At 46.5% G+C, this 16,858-nt stretch overlaps 1 protein-coding gene across 1 annotated transcript; it reads left to right on the top strand.

Annotated features, from left to right (window-relative positions):
• Positions 1-3,975: 3,975 nt before the first annotated feature.
• Positions 3,976-11,450, top strand: LOC142888375 (Krueppel-like factor 15). Its single transcript, XM_076026618.1, has 2 exons — positions 3,976-5,592; positions 10,790-11,450. The coding sequence occupies exons 1-2, from the start codon at positions 4,004-4,006 to the stop codon at positions 10,956-10,958; spliced, it is 1,758 nt and encodes a 585-aa protein (XP_075882733.1). The 5' UTR covers positions 3,976-4,003; the 3' UTR covers positions 10,959-11,450.
• The last annotated feature ends 5,408 nt before the right edge of the window (positions 11,451-16,858 follow it).

The following is a 16,858-nucleotide window of genomic DNA, read 5'->3' as shown; positions in this document are numbered from 1 at the left end:
CATTTTTTTTTCTCCACATATCACTACACAGACACACACTTGAATATGAAAGAGAAATTAGTCTTCTGAGGAGCCGATCTGCCGAAACACTTTTTAAAGTGGCTCAACGGTTGAATTTCCGTGAAGGGTTTTCAATTTACATTTTGAGGGACGTTGACATGGGAGAATTTTTAGCAAAAGCAAAATTTGGAAAAACAAAACTCTCTCTAAAAAGTCTGCTCATGGGCTCGGAGTTGTTTTTTACCCTTTTTTTTTGGAAACAGCTGCATTGACAAGCATAGGTGTTTCTTCTGCAGATTGGAATTGTCTCACAGCTTCATCAGATCTGAGTCTCAGTGTCGCCCCCTGCTGTTCATCAGCTTTTCATGGCCTCCTTTGCGATAACATAAATAATTAAGTCGAAAGAATTCCAATTTCAGAATGTTAGCATCCTTTTAAACTGGACTGCTGGTTGTTTTGCACGTAGGCCAGCAGATGTAATACAAGGGTATACGCATATACGACAACCAAAAGACGCTTTCGCAACAAATATTGACTCAGTCAAGTTTAATCCGTCTGTCTTTTAAGAACATGCAAGAGATTTAAACCAGCGTCTTGGCAACAACCCGACGGTGACTCAGCAGCCACGGATGCGTTTTAGCCAGAGCTGGATCAGACATGCAGCCATCTCGTTGTTTAGTTTGGGATCAGCGGACCGACGCAGCAGAAAGTCGAGCTGGCTCGAGAAGACGACAAAGTCAGTGCTCCATGTTCAACGTCTGAAATTGGCGTATTTTAGAAAACTTTGATGTTCTAGTCCAGAAATCAAAGAACAATCAAGGAAACCCACATAAATGTTGAAAACTTTGTAACTTTCAATTGATATTAGTCTTGAGTAGTTACATTTTTTTGTGTCAGAGAAGCGGTAGTTTGATTGCTGGTTTCTACGTTCTGGCATTTCATCGGTTGTTGACACAGAAGAAAGACCGCAGGTCAGTTGTGTCGTCTGGCCACCAGTGGGCACTATCTGATATTTCGCATCAAAAACAGCCAGCGACTCTCCTCTGGCCCGGCCCGGTCCAGCCCGGCTGAAACCCTCCCAGTGTTTACAAGCCGTGTCAGAGTGGACCGCTTGTCCAAGCGCACAACGCTGAGGGTTCTGATCTTAAATCTGCAGGCAAATCAAATTAGGCCGCAGTCAACGAAGCGGCCGGCGGTCCGGCCGAGCTGTTTATACGAGGCCCGAGCTAAACTGTCGCCAACGTTGTTCTGGACTCGTGTAAACAGGCGGCTGAATGGCCGCCCTCATCGGCCCGGCTCAGGCTCCCATTCAGGGAGGTTCACGTGCCGCAGCCGCTAGAAAACAGGTTTTTATGTGTGTTTTAAAAGAAAATACGTCGCGGCAGCATGCAAACCTGCGATAGGCTAACGAGACAAGTTACGAGTGTGACCATCTGGGATTAGGACAGGTGTCGTTTTTTAACGAGGGTTGATTTGTTGTTGTTGCACTGTCGGATTAGGACGCTTCCAGACAAACACAATCAGAACCAAATCCAAGAGGACAACCCAGCGCTTGATCACCTGTTTAGCTCGCCAAGTCAAACGTCTGCGACTCTGTGTTGAACTTTCTGTGGCCTGGCAGTCGGATGCAGTGGCCTTGTTTTTCTTCGGCTTTAGAAATCAATGCATATTTTTTTTTTTTTTTGGGTCACAAGCAGCGGATGAGAAACTGGGACATTCTGTATGAGAGGAAGGAGCTCCTCAGACACAGCTTCTCCGCAGTAACACAGCTGAAGCAGCTACACAGATGCAGATAATGAACGGGACAAACAGACATGTTATGGTAGGCACAAATGTGGCTATAATTTTAACGTTATGCTTTTTATCCTTTATTATGTTTGTGACCGTGTTATTACGACACACACACGCACGCACACACACACACACACACACACACACACACACACACACACACACACACAAATCAATATCATAATATCCCAAATGTCGATCCATTATTGACATTATTTTTTGTAGAAGTCCCACAATTGTTATTTCCCTACAATCGACTCATGCAGGTACACACACACACACACACACACACATACATACTCGCTCTCTCTTTTTCTTACTACTTAACCCCCCCCCTGACCCGCCCCCTCTCTCCCCCCCTGGGCCAATCGCAGCACAGCGAGCAGGCGAGCCTTCATGGTCCTGCCTCTCTAATTTGCCTGCTATAACTCGGGACTCATGTGACGGTTGAACGAATTAGCGAGGCGTCAGAGTGTGTTGGATGGAGTGCGTGTGTGCGTGTGTGTATGCGTGTGCGCGCGTGTGTGTCAGGCAGATTGACAGGGTGTGCGTATGACAGAGGGAGAGAGAGAGTGAGAGAAAGAGAAAGAGAGAGAGAGAGAGAGAGAGAGAGAGAGAGAGAGAGAGAGAGAGAGAGCGGAGGCGCAAAGCGATGCAAGCAGCGCGTCCTCGCGGAGTTTCTCTGCTGCCTTTACGCACGATGACGCACTGACAGTCCAACCCGAGCAGCAGCGGAGCGGGATTTTGGATTCCTCTTTCTGTCCAGGTGAGTGTGAGAGTGTATGCGCGTGCGCCGAGTTGTGTTTGTTTCTTTGTTGTTTGTTGGATTGACGCCGGGGCTCCTTGACAGTCAAATCACGCGTTTAAAAGCGTCATCGTGCGGAAACTTTACCCAGACTTTACTCTGGGAGCGCACAGCGGGCTCCGCGGCTTCCACGTCGCCGCAGGGTTGCCACGACGCCAAGGCGCTCGCTGCTTCGGTCGCGCGCCAAACTCTCCGGCAAACTTTAGAACGCGTGCCCGTGTGTTTCCATGCGCCCGCGGGGTTTTGGCACGCTCAGAGGTAGGTGGCGATGGGGATGGGGCTCCAAGAGCCCCGCGCCCCGACGTGTCACATGATGTTGTCATCATTAGCCGCCGTGTTTTCGGTCCAGTTCTGACCCTCAAACGTCACGTTACATAACAGGACCGAAAACACAGCAGGAGCAGCAGCCGTGGGGACATCCCATAATTATCAGCCTATGCTCTCCATCCTCCAGTGAGACACGTTAAATGAAAAAAAGGGGGGGGGAAAAAAGAAAGAAAGAAAAAAAACTTAATGTAAATAATTAATGTTGTATTATGATTCTGAAGATCACCTGTTGCTGCACCGGGATTTCTCAAGGTTTAAATACAGATGTTCAGCAGTAGAGGGCGCTCCCCTCGGGCCAGTTTCTCTTCTTGAGCTTTTTTTTACACATATGGTCTTTTATTCCTCCGGTCCCCTCCCTCCGCTGCACGGTTTAAAGAGGATTTCTAAACGCAATGTTTTATAGCTCAGGGCCACTCAGGGTGTCAGAAGCCATCTGACAACCCAGCATGCAGCTCTCTGTTTGTAATCTGCACAAAGGTGGTTGCATTGCATAGTTTGTTTAAAAATAGACGCAATGCAATCCCTGCTGAGATGTGCAGCTCTCATGCTGATTTCCATCATAACCTTCGGCATCGTAAGTGGCCTGCAGGAGGAATTACAAAAAAAAGGAAAAAAAAAGCTGGTAGCATTCGCTTTTTCTCCGATAGGAGAAGAACACGTCACCCAATGACACCACGACCATGTGGCTTCAATGCTACACGTGGTGAGAAACTGGAACCCCTGATTCCACATGGTCAGCGTGAAGTCTGAGCCGGCAGCTGCAGCAGTACACACACACACACGCAGTCTTGAAATTCCACATCCTTCACAGCGATTCGACTCCTTTTGAAGTGCCGCCTGCTGTAGCGGCACTCAGAGAAGCAGCAGGTGTAGCGAGGACGCACCGAACCCTTGCCCACACTGTCAATTTTTTACTCAATCCTCTTGTTTTGCTTTTGCGTCACTGAAGTTCAAACGTCAGACCGTCTGCTGTTAAACATTAACCCCCTGCAGAGAGACTCTGTCACAGTTTCTCATCTGTTCGGCACTAGTTGACCAACTCAGGTGCCACTGGGCACCTCGACAATTTCCTCACAATTCATGACCTTGTTTGTCTCTCGCAGGCAGGATAAAGTGCGACATTGCCTCTCGCCGAACAAAGATCCCATTGAAACGTCCTCTGAGCAGCGCAGGGTCCGGCTGCCATCCACCTGCCCAGGAATGGTGGACCACTTGAGGCTCGGCGAGGAGAGCTTCCTGTACTACACTGACTCACCGGAGTCGGACTACACTGCCCATGGAGACGTGTCACCGGGCACCGCCGTGTCTGACTCGTGTGGCTATGACCGTCACTACCATCACCACCACCATCCATACCAGGGGGCCACCCTCTCCTCTTCCGCCCGCTTCTCTGAGGATGACTTGAGCAACTCGTCCAGCCCGTGTTCCTCTGTCTGCTCCAGCCCTGACTCGCCAACGCTCCGGCACATTCTGGCTTCCGGCTATGAGAGCAGGGGTGGCAGCGGAAGCTCCAGCTCCTCGGGCGGGGAGAGCCAGGACAGCCTGCTGGACCTCATCCTTTCACAGTCCTCCCTGGCCACATCGCTGAACTCAAACTCTGGCAGTAGCACTTTGTCCTCGCCATTTTCCCAATCTTCCTCGTCCTTATCGTTCCCACTTCTACCCATGGGCCTCGCTTGGGAATCCAAGAAGAGTGCCGCCCAGCTGCAGCTGCAGCACGTGGCCAAAGAGGACTGCTACAAGTTCCCGGCCTTTCTGGATGAGATGCAGGACCCCTCAGCGGTGCTCTTTCATCCCACCCTGGAAGAGATTGAAGAGTTTCTGGAGGAGAACATGTTGGCGTCGGTCAAGAGGGATGAGGACGGCAGCGACGAGGGCATGTCCACCACATCAGAGGAACCCGAGGGGGAAAGTCTGAGGACGTTAGCGGGAGAGCTTGTGCCGTCGCCGTCGAAGAGTTCGGATCAGACTGTGCCTGTGTCCCCTCCCTCTCCGCTGTCCTGCACAGAGACCAAAAGTTTGCTGAATTGCGAATCTGACTTGGATGGCTCTGGCAGCAGCCCTGCAGCGGGCCCTGCTTCTTGCAGCAGTGGAGCAGAGGGGATTAAGCAGGAAGACTGCGGTTCACCTTCACCAGCAGCGACCGGCGTGCCGGTCATCCTACAAATCCAGCCCGTACAAATAAAACAGGAGCCCAACCAAAGTGCCGGAGCAGATGCTTCCTCCCAGCAGAACCAGCAAAGTGAATCCCAGCAGAGCCAGCAGGGCTCGTCGGACATCAAAATCGCCCAGCTCCTGGTCAACATCCAGGGCCAGACCTTTGCCTTGGTGCCTCAGCTTCTCTCCCCGGCAAACATTGCAGACGGTGGCAGGAAAAACCTGGCCGTGGCCGCCTCCAAGTTTGTCCGGATTGCACCAGTGCCCATCGCTGCCAAACCCAACGGTCATGGGGACGTCGGTGGACTAGGCGGGAGTTCGTCTGCGGGTGTCCTGGCTGGTGGGGGCCAGAGATACCAGAAGAGCACGGTGGCGGACCTCATCAAGATGCACAAGTGCTCCTTTCCGGGCTGCAATAAAATGTACACCAAGAGCAGCCACCTCAAAGCCCACCTGCGGAGGCACACGGGGGAGAAGCCCTTTGCTTGTACGTGGCCTGGCTGCGGATGGAGGTGAGGAGAAACCAAAGTGTTTTTGTTTTTTTTCGTGTAAATGAAATCACTATTGTGCAGGAAGACCTGACAGCCATTGACTAAATAGGAGTCAACTGGGAAACCCTAAATAGATCACAGGCCAAATGAACGAGGGGTATATCTGTGGCATCAATTGACACCATTGTATGTTTATCTGCTAACTCAGCTGGTATTGGATGCCACGGCCTCATAAATGTGCACTTGCCGAAACTTTTGATACGTCTGTGTCGTCTGCGTAGCGGGAGGTCTTTTCATTGTTCACATTACATTGTTTTACTGGAGAGAAGAAGGTTTCACGGGGACATGGACAAGCATAAAACACACGGTGAGATAATAGCAGATAGAGGTTCAACTCAGAAAGCTCGACAGATAGCAGAGGGCACATCCTCGGAGGGTTAGGTATAACTGCCGTCGAGTGTTTGCAAAAAGCGATTATTTGTCCTGTTCCTCGGCTGCGTCCTCGCTATCTGTGTATCCTTGTATACCACGTTAACTTTAGTTGCAGATTAGATAGAGCACAGAGTGTTTGAAGCTCGCAGACTTTGGCCCCTTTGGGCTGTGTCGCCCCCCTCATTTTGTTTGCTCACTGTCTGCAAACTATCTCACCACAAACTGCAACGCTTTTTTTTTTTTTTTTTTTTGCATTATTGCAGAATCAGGTGCAAAGTTTTGCCGCCGTTGAACTTGAGACACACCTCCGGACCTACGAAATTTGTCTGATGATCGGCGCTTGCATCTGAGTTCAAACTCTTCTGACTGAGAGGCATGCATAAGCTTTTTGATCCATAGCTCTTGTGTCAGTGTCAGTGAGTGTGTGTGTGTGTGTGTGTGTCTCAGTCCATACATGGCCGGAGGCAGGGGTTAAGTTAGGGCAAGTGTCACCCTGAAGGTTGCAGCGTGCCATTCTTGGCAATGGGTGCATGAGAATGATGCAGTCTCTATAAGTTTGACTCTGATCTGCCACAGCTTCGTTGCACCTTTTCCAGAGTTCTACACGCCCGACCGCTTCGTGTTTCTTTCACAGTCACAGCGTGCCGGGGCAAACATCCAAGAACAACCTGGGTGTCGACTTACGGTGCACACCAATGACTCAGGTGTTATGTAATACAGTCTTGATGTATGGAAAAGTTACATTACCATTCTGTTTTGCAGAAAGAAAAGGGAAGTTAGAAAAGTAAATGTAATGGATTCACAGCACATATTGTGTTGCTGCCATTGAGCAGTTTCCAGTGGTGAAAGGTATAATTTTGCACTTGGGAAATGCTTCTTGCCAAATATTAGCAGAGATTTATTGGAGTTGAGAGTTTCCTACCTGAAAAGGCAGAACTCGTCTAGGAAAAAATAAGCTTATTTCAGCCTACAACGCGTACTTGTACTATTTTAGGGTTTTAAAAGTGGAGTATTTCATTCTGTCCCGTATTTATAAGACTATAGCTTAGTGTTTCAATATTTTTTTTAAGCAGAAAAAAAGCCACAGTTACAAGCAAACTCATTCACCTGCAGATCATTTTGAGAACTTATATATTCTTATATAACATACACATGGTTTGATATTTGGGTCGGTAATATTTATTTTCTTCATTTCTTAAAAACACAATGGTATCTAAAACAATTGAATACGAAACAATGTTTTACTATACCTAACAGTCATTTAATGTGAAAGCTTTTTTTGTAACTATTAGAAAAAATAGTTGTCTTAAAATGTTTCCAGTTCTACGCTTTGCTCTTTATCCGGAGCGCCTCACCTATGACTGTCAAACTTGTACACTATAGAATCCATGTGCTGCCTGCTTAACCTCACCTCCCTCCCCCTTGGCTCCCCCCACGGGGTTGAGTGGCAGTTCCCTGGCTGGACTCCAAGCCAGGCACCTTTGTGTTTCTCGGCCAAACTCTTTTCACCGAGCCGACGTCTCCATCCTCCTTCCTCTGCAGCGGTCGAGCGTTTCACGGTCGGTCACGCACTCGTGTACAGATCGGAACGCGGTACTATTTTTTTTGGCACCGCTTAAAACCCCAGAAGAGTTTAAATGCAGCGGCACGGCAGCGACATGTGTGGACTGGACATCTGTCATCGGTGACTAGTTGCCCTTGTCACCTGACACATTTATTGGCAGCGGCTGTCCGGCGATAGGGAGAGTTATTGTCTGAGCTGAGGGGTCATGGCAGTTCTGTCTGTCAGTTCTCAGGAAACACCCTTTTATTTTCCGTTTACTGTACTCTGAGTGGCGTAGAGGAGCTCAGACAGGTTGTAGGAAACCAGAGCTACAGTAAGTCAAACAGATCTCGTCACTTGTCGTTTGCAAAGAACTCCCAATTTAGCGCTAATGCCGCCTAAAGAGCCCCGTATGGTTGCTTGCACAAACCCTTTCATGCACTTGATGAGTGGTTTTCACGCACCGCTGTCATTTCCACAAGTGGGACAGAACAGAAACTAAACAGCTCAAAAGACACAAAGGGAAACAGAGATTCGCTTGGTTAATGTCTTTGTTACTGTAGCTTCTCCAGGTGTGTTGGCAACCCTGATAGCCCCACCTGTCAAAGTTGTTTTCACTAGATCCGCGTTTGCTGCGAGCCAGCGTTTAGGGACAAGACAGAACAAAGCCTGCATGTGTGTGTTTTCCCACATTAACTCACACTTAATGTTGCGGCCACGCCAAGCTGCGCCCCAGGGGACTCGAGGTGCGATACCCACGGACTTCAAAGGGATTGGATGCCAGAAAAAAAAAAAGCCAGAACAGCTCTCCACCCTGTAAACTCCGCGACCTCGTCCGGCCGGAGATGTATGGAGGCGAGTGAACATTCTTCAAGGTAGATTTTGAAGGGGGAGGATGGAAATCGAATCGTTAGCACACACGACCAGTCTTACCCAAGAGATGTGTTTCTGACGAACACTTGTCGAGACGGCCTCCCCCAAAGTGCAGCATGACACGTCCTGGCAACGGCCCAGGTTGGGTAAGACCAAAGGGCTGTTGCACGATTTGCATCGTGCCCTGGCTTCATGCTGAGACAGGAAGGCTACAGCGGAGCGACATGTATACCCTCCGGGATGTGATTCATTCAAACTGCACAACCGTATCGTCAAAAGGCACTGCGACAAAGTGTGCATGCAGTTCTTTTGGTTTGTATTTTTATTGACAGCTATATAGACGGAAGAAATATGGTTGGTAGTTTGACAATTTAGTAGTCTGTCAGCTGAACTAGTATTTGCATACTAGTTCTGAGACTGAGCCACACTTTTCAAGTACCCGTTGTACCTTGTGATGGCTTTTTCCCACAAACTTTTGCTTTTGCTAAAAGAGTTGCAAATCACCTGCTATGCTCTATTCTTGGATTGGAACTATGGTCGACACCTGCTCTTGTGACTTTGCACTCAAACGATGAACAAGACCTGAGAGAGAACTCCTGCCAGTCCTTCCTTGTATCAACCAGAGCTTCTGCAATACTGCCATCTGCCTCCCTGGCTTACCCAAGTCCACCAAGCTCAACTATCCTATTGAAGCTCAAACGCAGCCAGATGTGACCTGTTCTGTACCACAAGGATCCATGCATCTGCCCTTGCAAGTGCAACAACTACCGACCCTCCGAGTGCTTTACTATGGCTGGTGACTCAAGGCACCCGCAGCTGCCTGAACTTTACGTTCAAGCGCTGAAAGTATTTTGACAAGCTCCTCTCACAGCGATCAAAGATTCGAAGGGCGCTGAGGTAGCGTGAAACTCCACTGTCACACAGAGCTGCCATAGGCATGAGTTGTCAGAACTTCAGCAGTAAATCTATTTTCAGCCTGCTGTTGCATGGCTTTGTGTTGAGGGAGGTGTCCTTGTGATGTTGCCAACAGCATTTGGCTTCTACAAACAATGTGTTTTAATACATTCCCAAAGGGTTGGGCGTGAAAATGTGTTTTAAAAAAAAAAGAAAAAAAAAAAAGTGTGTAGCTCAATAAAACAACAACGCAGTCGTGTGAGAGGTGTTGTGTGTCATTGACACTCTGGGAATAAGCGTAATATTGTATTACAATGAGGCTTTAGTATTTTTCCTCTTTGATGTCGTAAATCCGACAGGTTTTTGAAATTGTTTCAAAGTATGTGATAATTGGCACTTAACGGAAACCAATGTTTACCCTGAACAGTAAAAGTGATAAGTTAAATGGATTGACTCTGAGTTGATGAAGAGATCATCGTGGAAATGTAGTGATTCTTCCTGTTGTAGATGATACAGTTTTGGCTCCGTAAGCCTCCTGTCTCACTTTTATTAGACCTCGTTAAAATGACGAACGGGGCCGTGTTGTGTAATCCACGTCAAGCGAGGAAACGGTCTGAAATAACTCTGAGTGACGTTTATACGTCCGTGTGAATTATCACCTTCATGCCGCCTGGCCGCCGCTGGAACTGGAACTCAAACTGCGCTGGCAAATCGGCCTGTGTTACAGATTCACTGATCTTAACAGCTTAGCTAATATACACCAGTACATGACACACACACACAGACAGACAGGTAGAAGAACTACTTTATCATCTACTTCACCATTATATTCAGGCTAGCAGAAGTCTACGGAGTGCAGCGGGACGGGAATCGAGCCGGCGAGGATTCGCAGCGCTTCTTTGCCGAGCTAAACTAGCATTTAGCGTTGCACCTCTCAGGCGGACGCATGTGTAACTTATGATACATGCATGCATTTTTAACCACGGAATTATCCTTTTCAATATGGCTCTTTAGAACTTTCACAGTTTCTTACGTTAATTTTTTTTAAATATAGTTTATTCACATTTATGTTCATCTCATTCAGCATCAAAATGTCCTTATGATAAACAGTGACGGTATTACTATTGATAGAAAACTAAACAGATACTCAGCTCTACTAAGCTACTACTAAGCTTACTCGAGCAGACATGAGAAAGATTGTTTTCCAATATGGCTTCTTTTTTTATTACATTCTGTTTTATTTGCTGTTCTATTTACTTTTTAAAAATAATTTTACAATATTTTTGACATGAAACAAAAGATCACATTTATAACTGCTCTAAGAAGACTAGGCTATGCAAAGAGATCACTTGCACAGTCAGATTTGTTAGTTATCTTGAAAGTTCCTTTTCTGATTTCCATGTCCTCATGTAAGAATGACACACAGTCATCGTCGTCTTCATCACTAACGAGTAACGTGGTCTGTCCTCCCCGCAGGTTCTCCCGCTCGGACGAGCTGTCCCGCCACCGCCGCTCCCACTCCGGGGTCAAGCCGTACCAGTGCATCGTCTGCGAGAAGAAGTTTGCCCGCAGCGATCACCTGTCCAAGCACCTCAAAGTCCACCGCTTTCCGCGAAGCAGCAGGACGAGCCGCTCTGCAAACTGACTGCCGTGAACTTCCCACTCATCGCCCTGGCGGGCGGCGGCGGCGTGAGTGGGAGGGGCTGTGAAAAGAGACAGCGTGACACTGTTGGCGGAAAAAAAAAAAAAAAAGAAGAAATTTCCCCCAAAAAAAGGCCCGGTTAAAAAAAGGGCCTGCCATACGTACGTCCACGGTACTGTGATAATTTATTGGGTGGTGAGGATGACAAAAGGAAAAACTTAACGGTTTGGGAGCCGCAGAGAGACAAAACTGTTACTTGACACAAACGCCCTGACGGGGTGGAATAAGCTTCTTCTTTTTCTTCGTCTTCTTCTTCTTGTTGATGAAAACTTTGAACAGTTTCTCTTCTCTTTTTTTTTTTTTTTTTTGTCCGATTCAGATTTAACTGGAAGAATTATTTGCTATTCAGAGTATTTTTACACGTTGATGTGTGCTTTGTATTTTGTCGTCCATTGGAGTCCAGAGCCTTATATGAATAAAAGAAAACATTATCAAGGGGTCTGCTACTAATTCAACCCGTCTACCAGGAGCCACATGTTGTTTTAAGGTGTGTGTGTGTGTGTGTGTGTGTTCAGCAGCTGTGATGAGGCCTTTTCCTTGAACGGTTTGTGCACAGCAGACATTCCTCTGGCTCTGTGTCTCAGGCACGGAAGAAACGTGTGTCCAATTACGGCAACATTGGGGTCATTATGTAATTTGCACTGGCACGCGTGAGAAACGTCCGCAGGTCTTCCCATAAAGCCGAAGAATTCACCGTGTCTCCTGCAGCCCTGTTGTGTTGTGTTGTGTTCTCTCTCGCTCTTCAGCTGTGACACCAAAAAAAAAAAAAAACTGTGTTTTTTGTTTCGTGCAGCTTTTTCCAAAATTAGGTTCATGTTCAGCTTTCCCTCACAGGAGAAGTCATTCACATAAGAAGTCATAGTCATGTTATAAAACATTAGATGAAAAATTTGTTTTTTTTTTTTTTTTTTTTTTTTTACAAGCTTCTATTATGATGCATAGAGCATAATGCAAGAAATACTGTGCAAAGTTTCAGCATTCATTTTTTTCAAGTTTTTGTCCCACAGGATTTCAGAATTTCAGTCTTTCGCCGCCTCAAGATTCAAAAACTCACGTTTTTGCTTTTTCCAAGGCAACTTTCATTTCATTTCAAAATTCACTTAAAATTTCTAAAAGGAAACTCTACCTGCCACAACCCGGCAGACACTAGACCAGACCAAAGACAAGTGCGAAGCATAAAACACAGCGGATCATTGAGTCGAATTAAATATTTATCTAAAAGGGAATCACGCGGCTACGCTCTCCAAACACATCCAACCTGTCCAGCCAATGTTTACCATTAGCGGACGTGGATCATTTCAAAAGCAAACTGTCCCATCAGAAAATGTATTGACATCAGGCGGGCATGTCATTAATGATTTGCACAACTTCTTTTGAGCCAAATAACAACATTGGCAGCTGAACCTCCTGTTAGGAGTTTGTCAAAAACCATGAGAGTGTTGACGTCGACCGTCAACACTCTTCACCGTCGGTCACAGTGAGCCTTTCTGCGAAATTGGTGCTGTCAAACCAAATCAGCCGTGAATGCAAACAGAGACAGACGGCTGTTTCTCTCTGAAACGTCCACAGACGGAAGCGCAAAACTTTCCTGCTCGATTTGAGGGAAAAGAAAAACAAGGAAGAAGAGAATCAGGGAGTGCGTAGATGTCTCCCTTCCTGTCACACAATCAGGTAACTTTGTCAATGGGCTCATGAGTCAGTCCAGGAATGTATGTAAATACTGTTGGTGCGTTTGAGTGTCGATTTCTATCAAAGTTTTATTTTTTAAATATTCAGAAAAGTATGTAAAAAAAAACAATATAATTTTTTTCGATATGTTTTTTTTTTAGGGATTTTTTTGGGGTTGAATCTCCAGCACGCTCACAACTCACTGACTTGTGACGAGGAGTCGGTCAAAATACTTTTTATTGTTGCTCCTGTTAAGGCGTCATATACATTTACGTACAATAAAAATTCTGCAACATGAACTTTTCTTGATTTTTTTTTTCTTTTCAGTTTTGTCCCACAGAAACGTTCCTTCCATTCCAACTGAACCTGAAGTGAAGCTTCGCCTCTTTCTTACTGACCCGTTCAGACGGCTGTGCATGTTTCTGCTGCTGCTGAGTCACGCCATCGGCTCTGGATGTGCATCGCCCCGCTGATTTACGGCCGCAGCGAGCTCTAACTCGACACATCGGGACGTCAACCTCGCTGCGCTGGCTGCTCCTCCCATGTTTTAGCTCTCGCTCGAGGTTCCTTTCCTCCCCCCCCCTCCCCCAGCTCCTGTCCACACACTCTGGATCCCAGGGACCAGTCACTTACATGACTGGAAACCGGATACGCCGCGGTGATCCGGCGGCAGCAGCGCACACGCAGCGTGTGGAGACACGTGGCGTCGACGCATATACGACTCGCCTGAGTCATTTGATCCCGTCACTAAAAGTGACAGCTGAGTGTTTCCGGGATTATTGGCTAACGTTGATAATTGTCAGTGCAAATGAATGCAAAGACCGTTGATTAAAACCATCTGGCTGGCAGCCGGAGCCGAAATCCTGAAAAGTTCCAATTTGAATCATTTGATGCCGAACAGAATTTTGACCTTGACTAATCAGCATGTTTTTTTTGTTTTTTTTCTTGAAAGGCTCAAAAGTCAAGAGCTCCGTTCTGGGATTTTCCTGGGGAACGAAACCGAGCGTAACGGTGTGACGCCATGGCCAGAACTTGATGTCGAGCACGACATTCTTGCAGGTTTCGTTTGGAAAAAAAAACAAAATCTGGATCGGATTCATTTTCAGCTGGTCTCGTTGTGACCAGAACAATCGAGAAAGAGGCCGAAATGAGGAAGTAGCTAGCAAGCTAGCTTGTGAACGACGTCAGCACGGACGCTAAGAAAGCAGCTGTTGTCGGGATGGGATGGTGACATGGACCCACTGTTGGAACCGACTGCTTTTAATGGCAGGAAAGAAGAAGTGGGATTAACTGAAGTTGCTGCTGCTTTACAAGATTTTTATTTGTGAAATATCTCTCACGCGTATATTTAAAACATTCCCACTGACGTCGCAAATGCGAGAACATTACTATTATTCCTATTACGAACACATTTACATTGTGTGTGAGATCCGTAAATTGTGTCCTGATTGTAGGAGAAGTGGCCAGCAATCTGCTGATACGTCAGCAAGTTTTCGTTAACGTTAAAACGTCACATTGGATTCAGCACTGGTGAGGCAAAGGGGTGGACACTTGGTTCACTATAATATATATGTTTGCATAACACCGACCGGGTATTGTAGAAACAAAATAAAATCACATGTTAAAGTCGTGGTGGGAGGGCGGCGCTCAAAGTGTCTCCAGCTGCGCGTCTTCGTCTTCGTCTCCTTTCGCAGCAGCGGAAACAGACGAAGGTCAGAAAGCGACAAACTGCAGCAGCTCCTGCGCCACTCGTCTGACATGTGGCATCAGATTGTGAGCGTTACGCAACTGTGTCGACAACCAACCCTGGGCCAAGTGTGCACCACTGTTTGTGTGTGTGTGTGTGTGTGTGTGTGTGCGCGCGCATGTGTGTATGAAACTCATGAGTTGAGCGAACAAACAAGCTCCTGGGGCAACATCGTTGCTATTATGTTATGACGCAGTCTATTTTTTTGCTGACTAAAAAAAAAAAAATTGATTGGGCACCGGTCGCAGTTCTGTACAGCCCCGCACATCTATGCACACACACACACACACACACACACACACACACACACACACACACACATGCACTGAATGTGCTAGATGGGTCTCCTGGGTACAGCAAAATGCCAGCTCAGTTCATTCGAGTAAATCACCAACTTAGTTTACACACACACACACACACACAGACACACACACACGGAAGGGATGGGGCACAAACTCAACACAGACACCAAAAGACGCCATGCACAGTTTAGTGCACATCAGGATCCCACGTGTAAACACTTGGCAGATTATAAAGTGTTGTGCGTGTGCAACACACACACACACACACACACACGCACACACACACGTGCGATCCTTCTTTTCATCAACAATGGGAGCCAAACGTTCAGACAGCAGTCCCAACAATTAGACTATTCATGCTTTTTTGGGGGGGAGGGGCGGCCCACTGCTCTCTTACATAATCGACAGCGTCTCCAGGCTGATAGCTGACGAGCGCCATGTTTAGAGCCGACGCTAATGTAGTTGAAGCAGTAGTAGCAGCAGTCATAGTAGTAGTAGTAGTGGTAGTCATCGTATTTGTAGCATAATAAGTTATAAGTTACGAGCAACAATAAAAGAGAAAAACAACCTTGAGTGATTTTGTCTTTGTTCTTTCTTCAATGAAAAATAAAATCCCCCCAAGTCTCGACAAAACTTGTATTTTCCTCAGTCGTTAAAAAATGAACCTGAGCGGTTGAGAAAGCCTGTCGTGACTTTGTGCAGGACGTTGGCGAGATGGTGTTTTAGAATTGAGGGGGGAAATGACGGGGAAAAAAAAACAAAGCAAATTTTCCAAGTGAAAGACAAAGTTGTCAGTTGTTTCTTGTCAGAATCGTTTCACATCGTCATCATCATCATCATCATCATCATCATCATCATCAGCGAGCCTTTTGTTGCTCTTTGCCTCTTATGACACACCAACTTTTCCATCTCTGTTGAATGTGTGAAAAGTTTCATTCCGACATTTAATCTTTAAACATTGAACCTTTTTACATTGTGCAGATTTCAGGGTTTTCCGTGATTTTTTTTTTGCATGGAAATGAGCAATAAACAATGAGAAAATAAAGCAGCAGAGTGGAAACCCGTTGAAGTGTTTTGCAAAGGTTACGCTGCTGGCTCAACACGGCGGGAAAAAGAACAAAAAAAAAAAACAACCAAAAACAAGTTATTTTCAGAAGCGAACTAACCTTCAGCTCAGTTTCTTTACTCAGCGAAAAAAAATATCGGGATTGGAAAAGTAGCTCATTGATCCCATGTGAAATTCGTACACAAACCCTCCGCTGGTGTGCTAGAAAAAACACAAAAAATAATCCCACTCGTTTTTGTGTTCCTTTTTTTCATGACACTCTGAATCTTGACAACAGGATTAGGAGGCTTCTCGCTAGTATAAACAGACATCCATTACCTGCTAATGTGGGATGGCAACGTTTCCCTAGCTGGCTGCGGCAGTTTGTCCGAGCTGGGATTTGCTTTGGTTTTCCATGAAGGAGCGATGAAGGGAAGCTCGGGCCGGGGAGGAACTGCAGATGACGGCTTGACCTTCGCACAAATTACAAAATCCTGGCAGATCCGCTTGAAAAAGCTCCCATACACATTGTTTTCAGTGGACAGGAGTAAAACTAGACCAGTCCGAATCCTCGAAGAGGAAAGAAAGTGAGCTACGGCCATGGTTTTGTTGCAACTTAATAACAGGAAGCTCCCGGTAGCTTATCAGCGTGGACGCTGCATGCCAAGATTGCGGTGGCAACATTTACAGTAGAAGAATACAATATCTTCATTGTCATTGTGCGTTTTACAACGAAATTAAAAGTGCTACCCTTGATGGTGTTCAGTCATACGCCATAAAAAAAAAAAATAAATAAAAAAACACAGTACTGAACATCAGGATCCACTTGAGGTTTCTGCATTTTAGAAAAAAAGTTTCTCCTGCAGTTCCTCACCCTGCTCCTGCTCCAGGCCACGTCCACGTGGATGCATCTCTGTCATGATGTGATGCCGTTCAAACAAAGCATTCCTAAAACATGTCTTATATTACTTTGTCATTGGTTTCCTGCTGGAGCCAATAGGAAGCCTCGCACGATTACCAACCAACTCCACTGGCAGGATGAAAACAGGGACAACAGTTCTTTGACGGTTCATCCAATCAC

Source organism: Nelusetta ayraudi, unplaced genomic scaffold (genome assembly GCF_046127955.1).
Source record: "Nelusetta ayraudi isolate G7.1 ecotype Tasmania unplaced genomic scaffold, CSIRO-AGI_Nayr_v1 ptg000019l, whole genome shotgun sequence".
NCBI classification, from domain to species: domain Eukaryota; kingdom Metazoa; phylum Chordata; class Actinopteri; order Tetraodontiformes; family Monacanthidae; genus Nelusetta; species Nelusetta ayraudi.
The sequence above is the reverse complement of the archived record's forward strand: the minus strand, read 5'-3'. Positions and strand labels throughout refer to the sequence as shown.

Excerpts from the sequence above, each read along its gene's own strand:
- LOC142888375 (XM_076026618.1), top strand. The coding sequence starts at position 4,004 with ATGACCTTGTTTGTCTCTCGCAGGCAGGATAAAGTGCGACATTGCCTC. Across the intron at positions 5,593-10,789 it reads TGGCCTGGCTGCGGATGGAG|GTTCTCCCGCTCGGACGAGC; the intron begins GTGAGGAGAAAC and ends TCCTCCCCGCAG.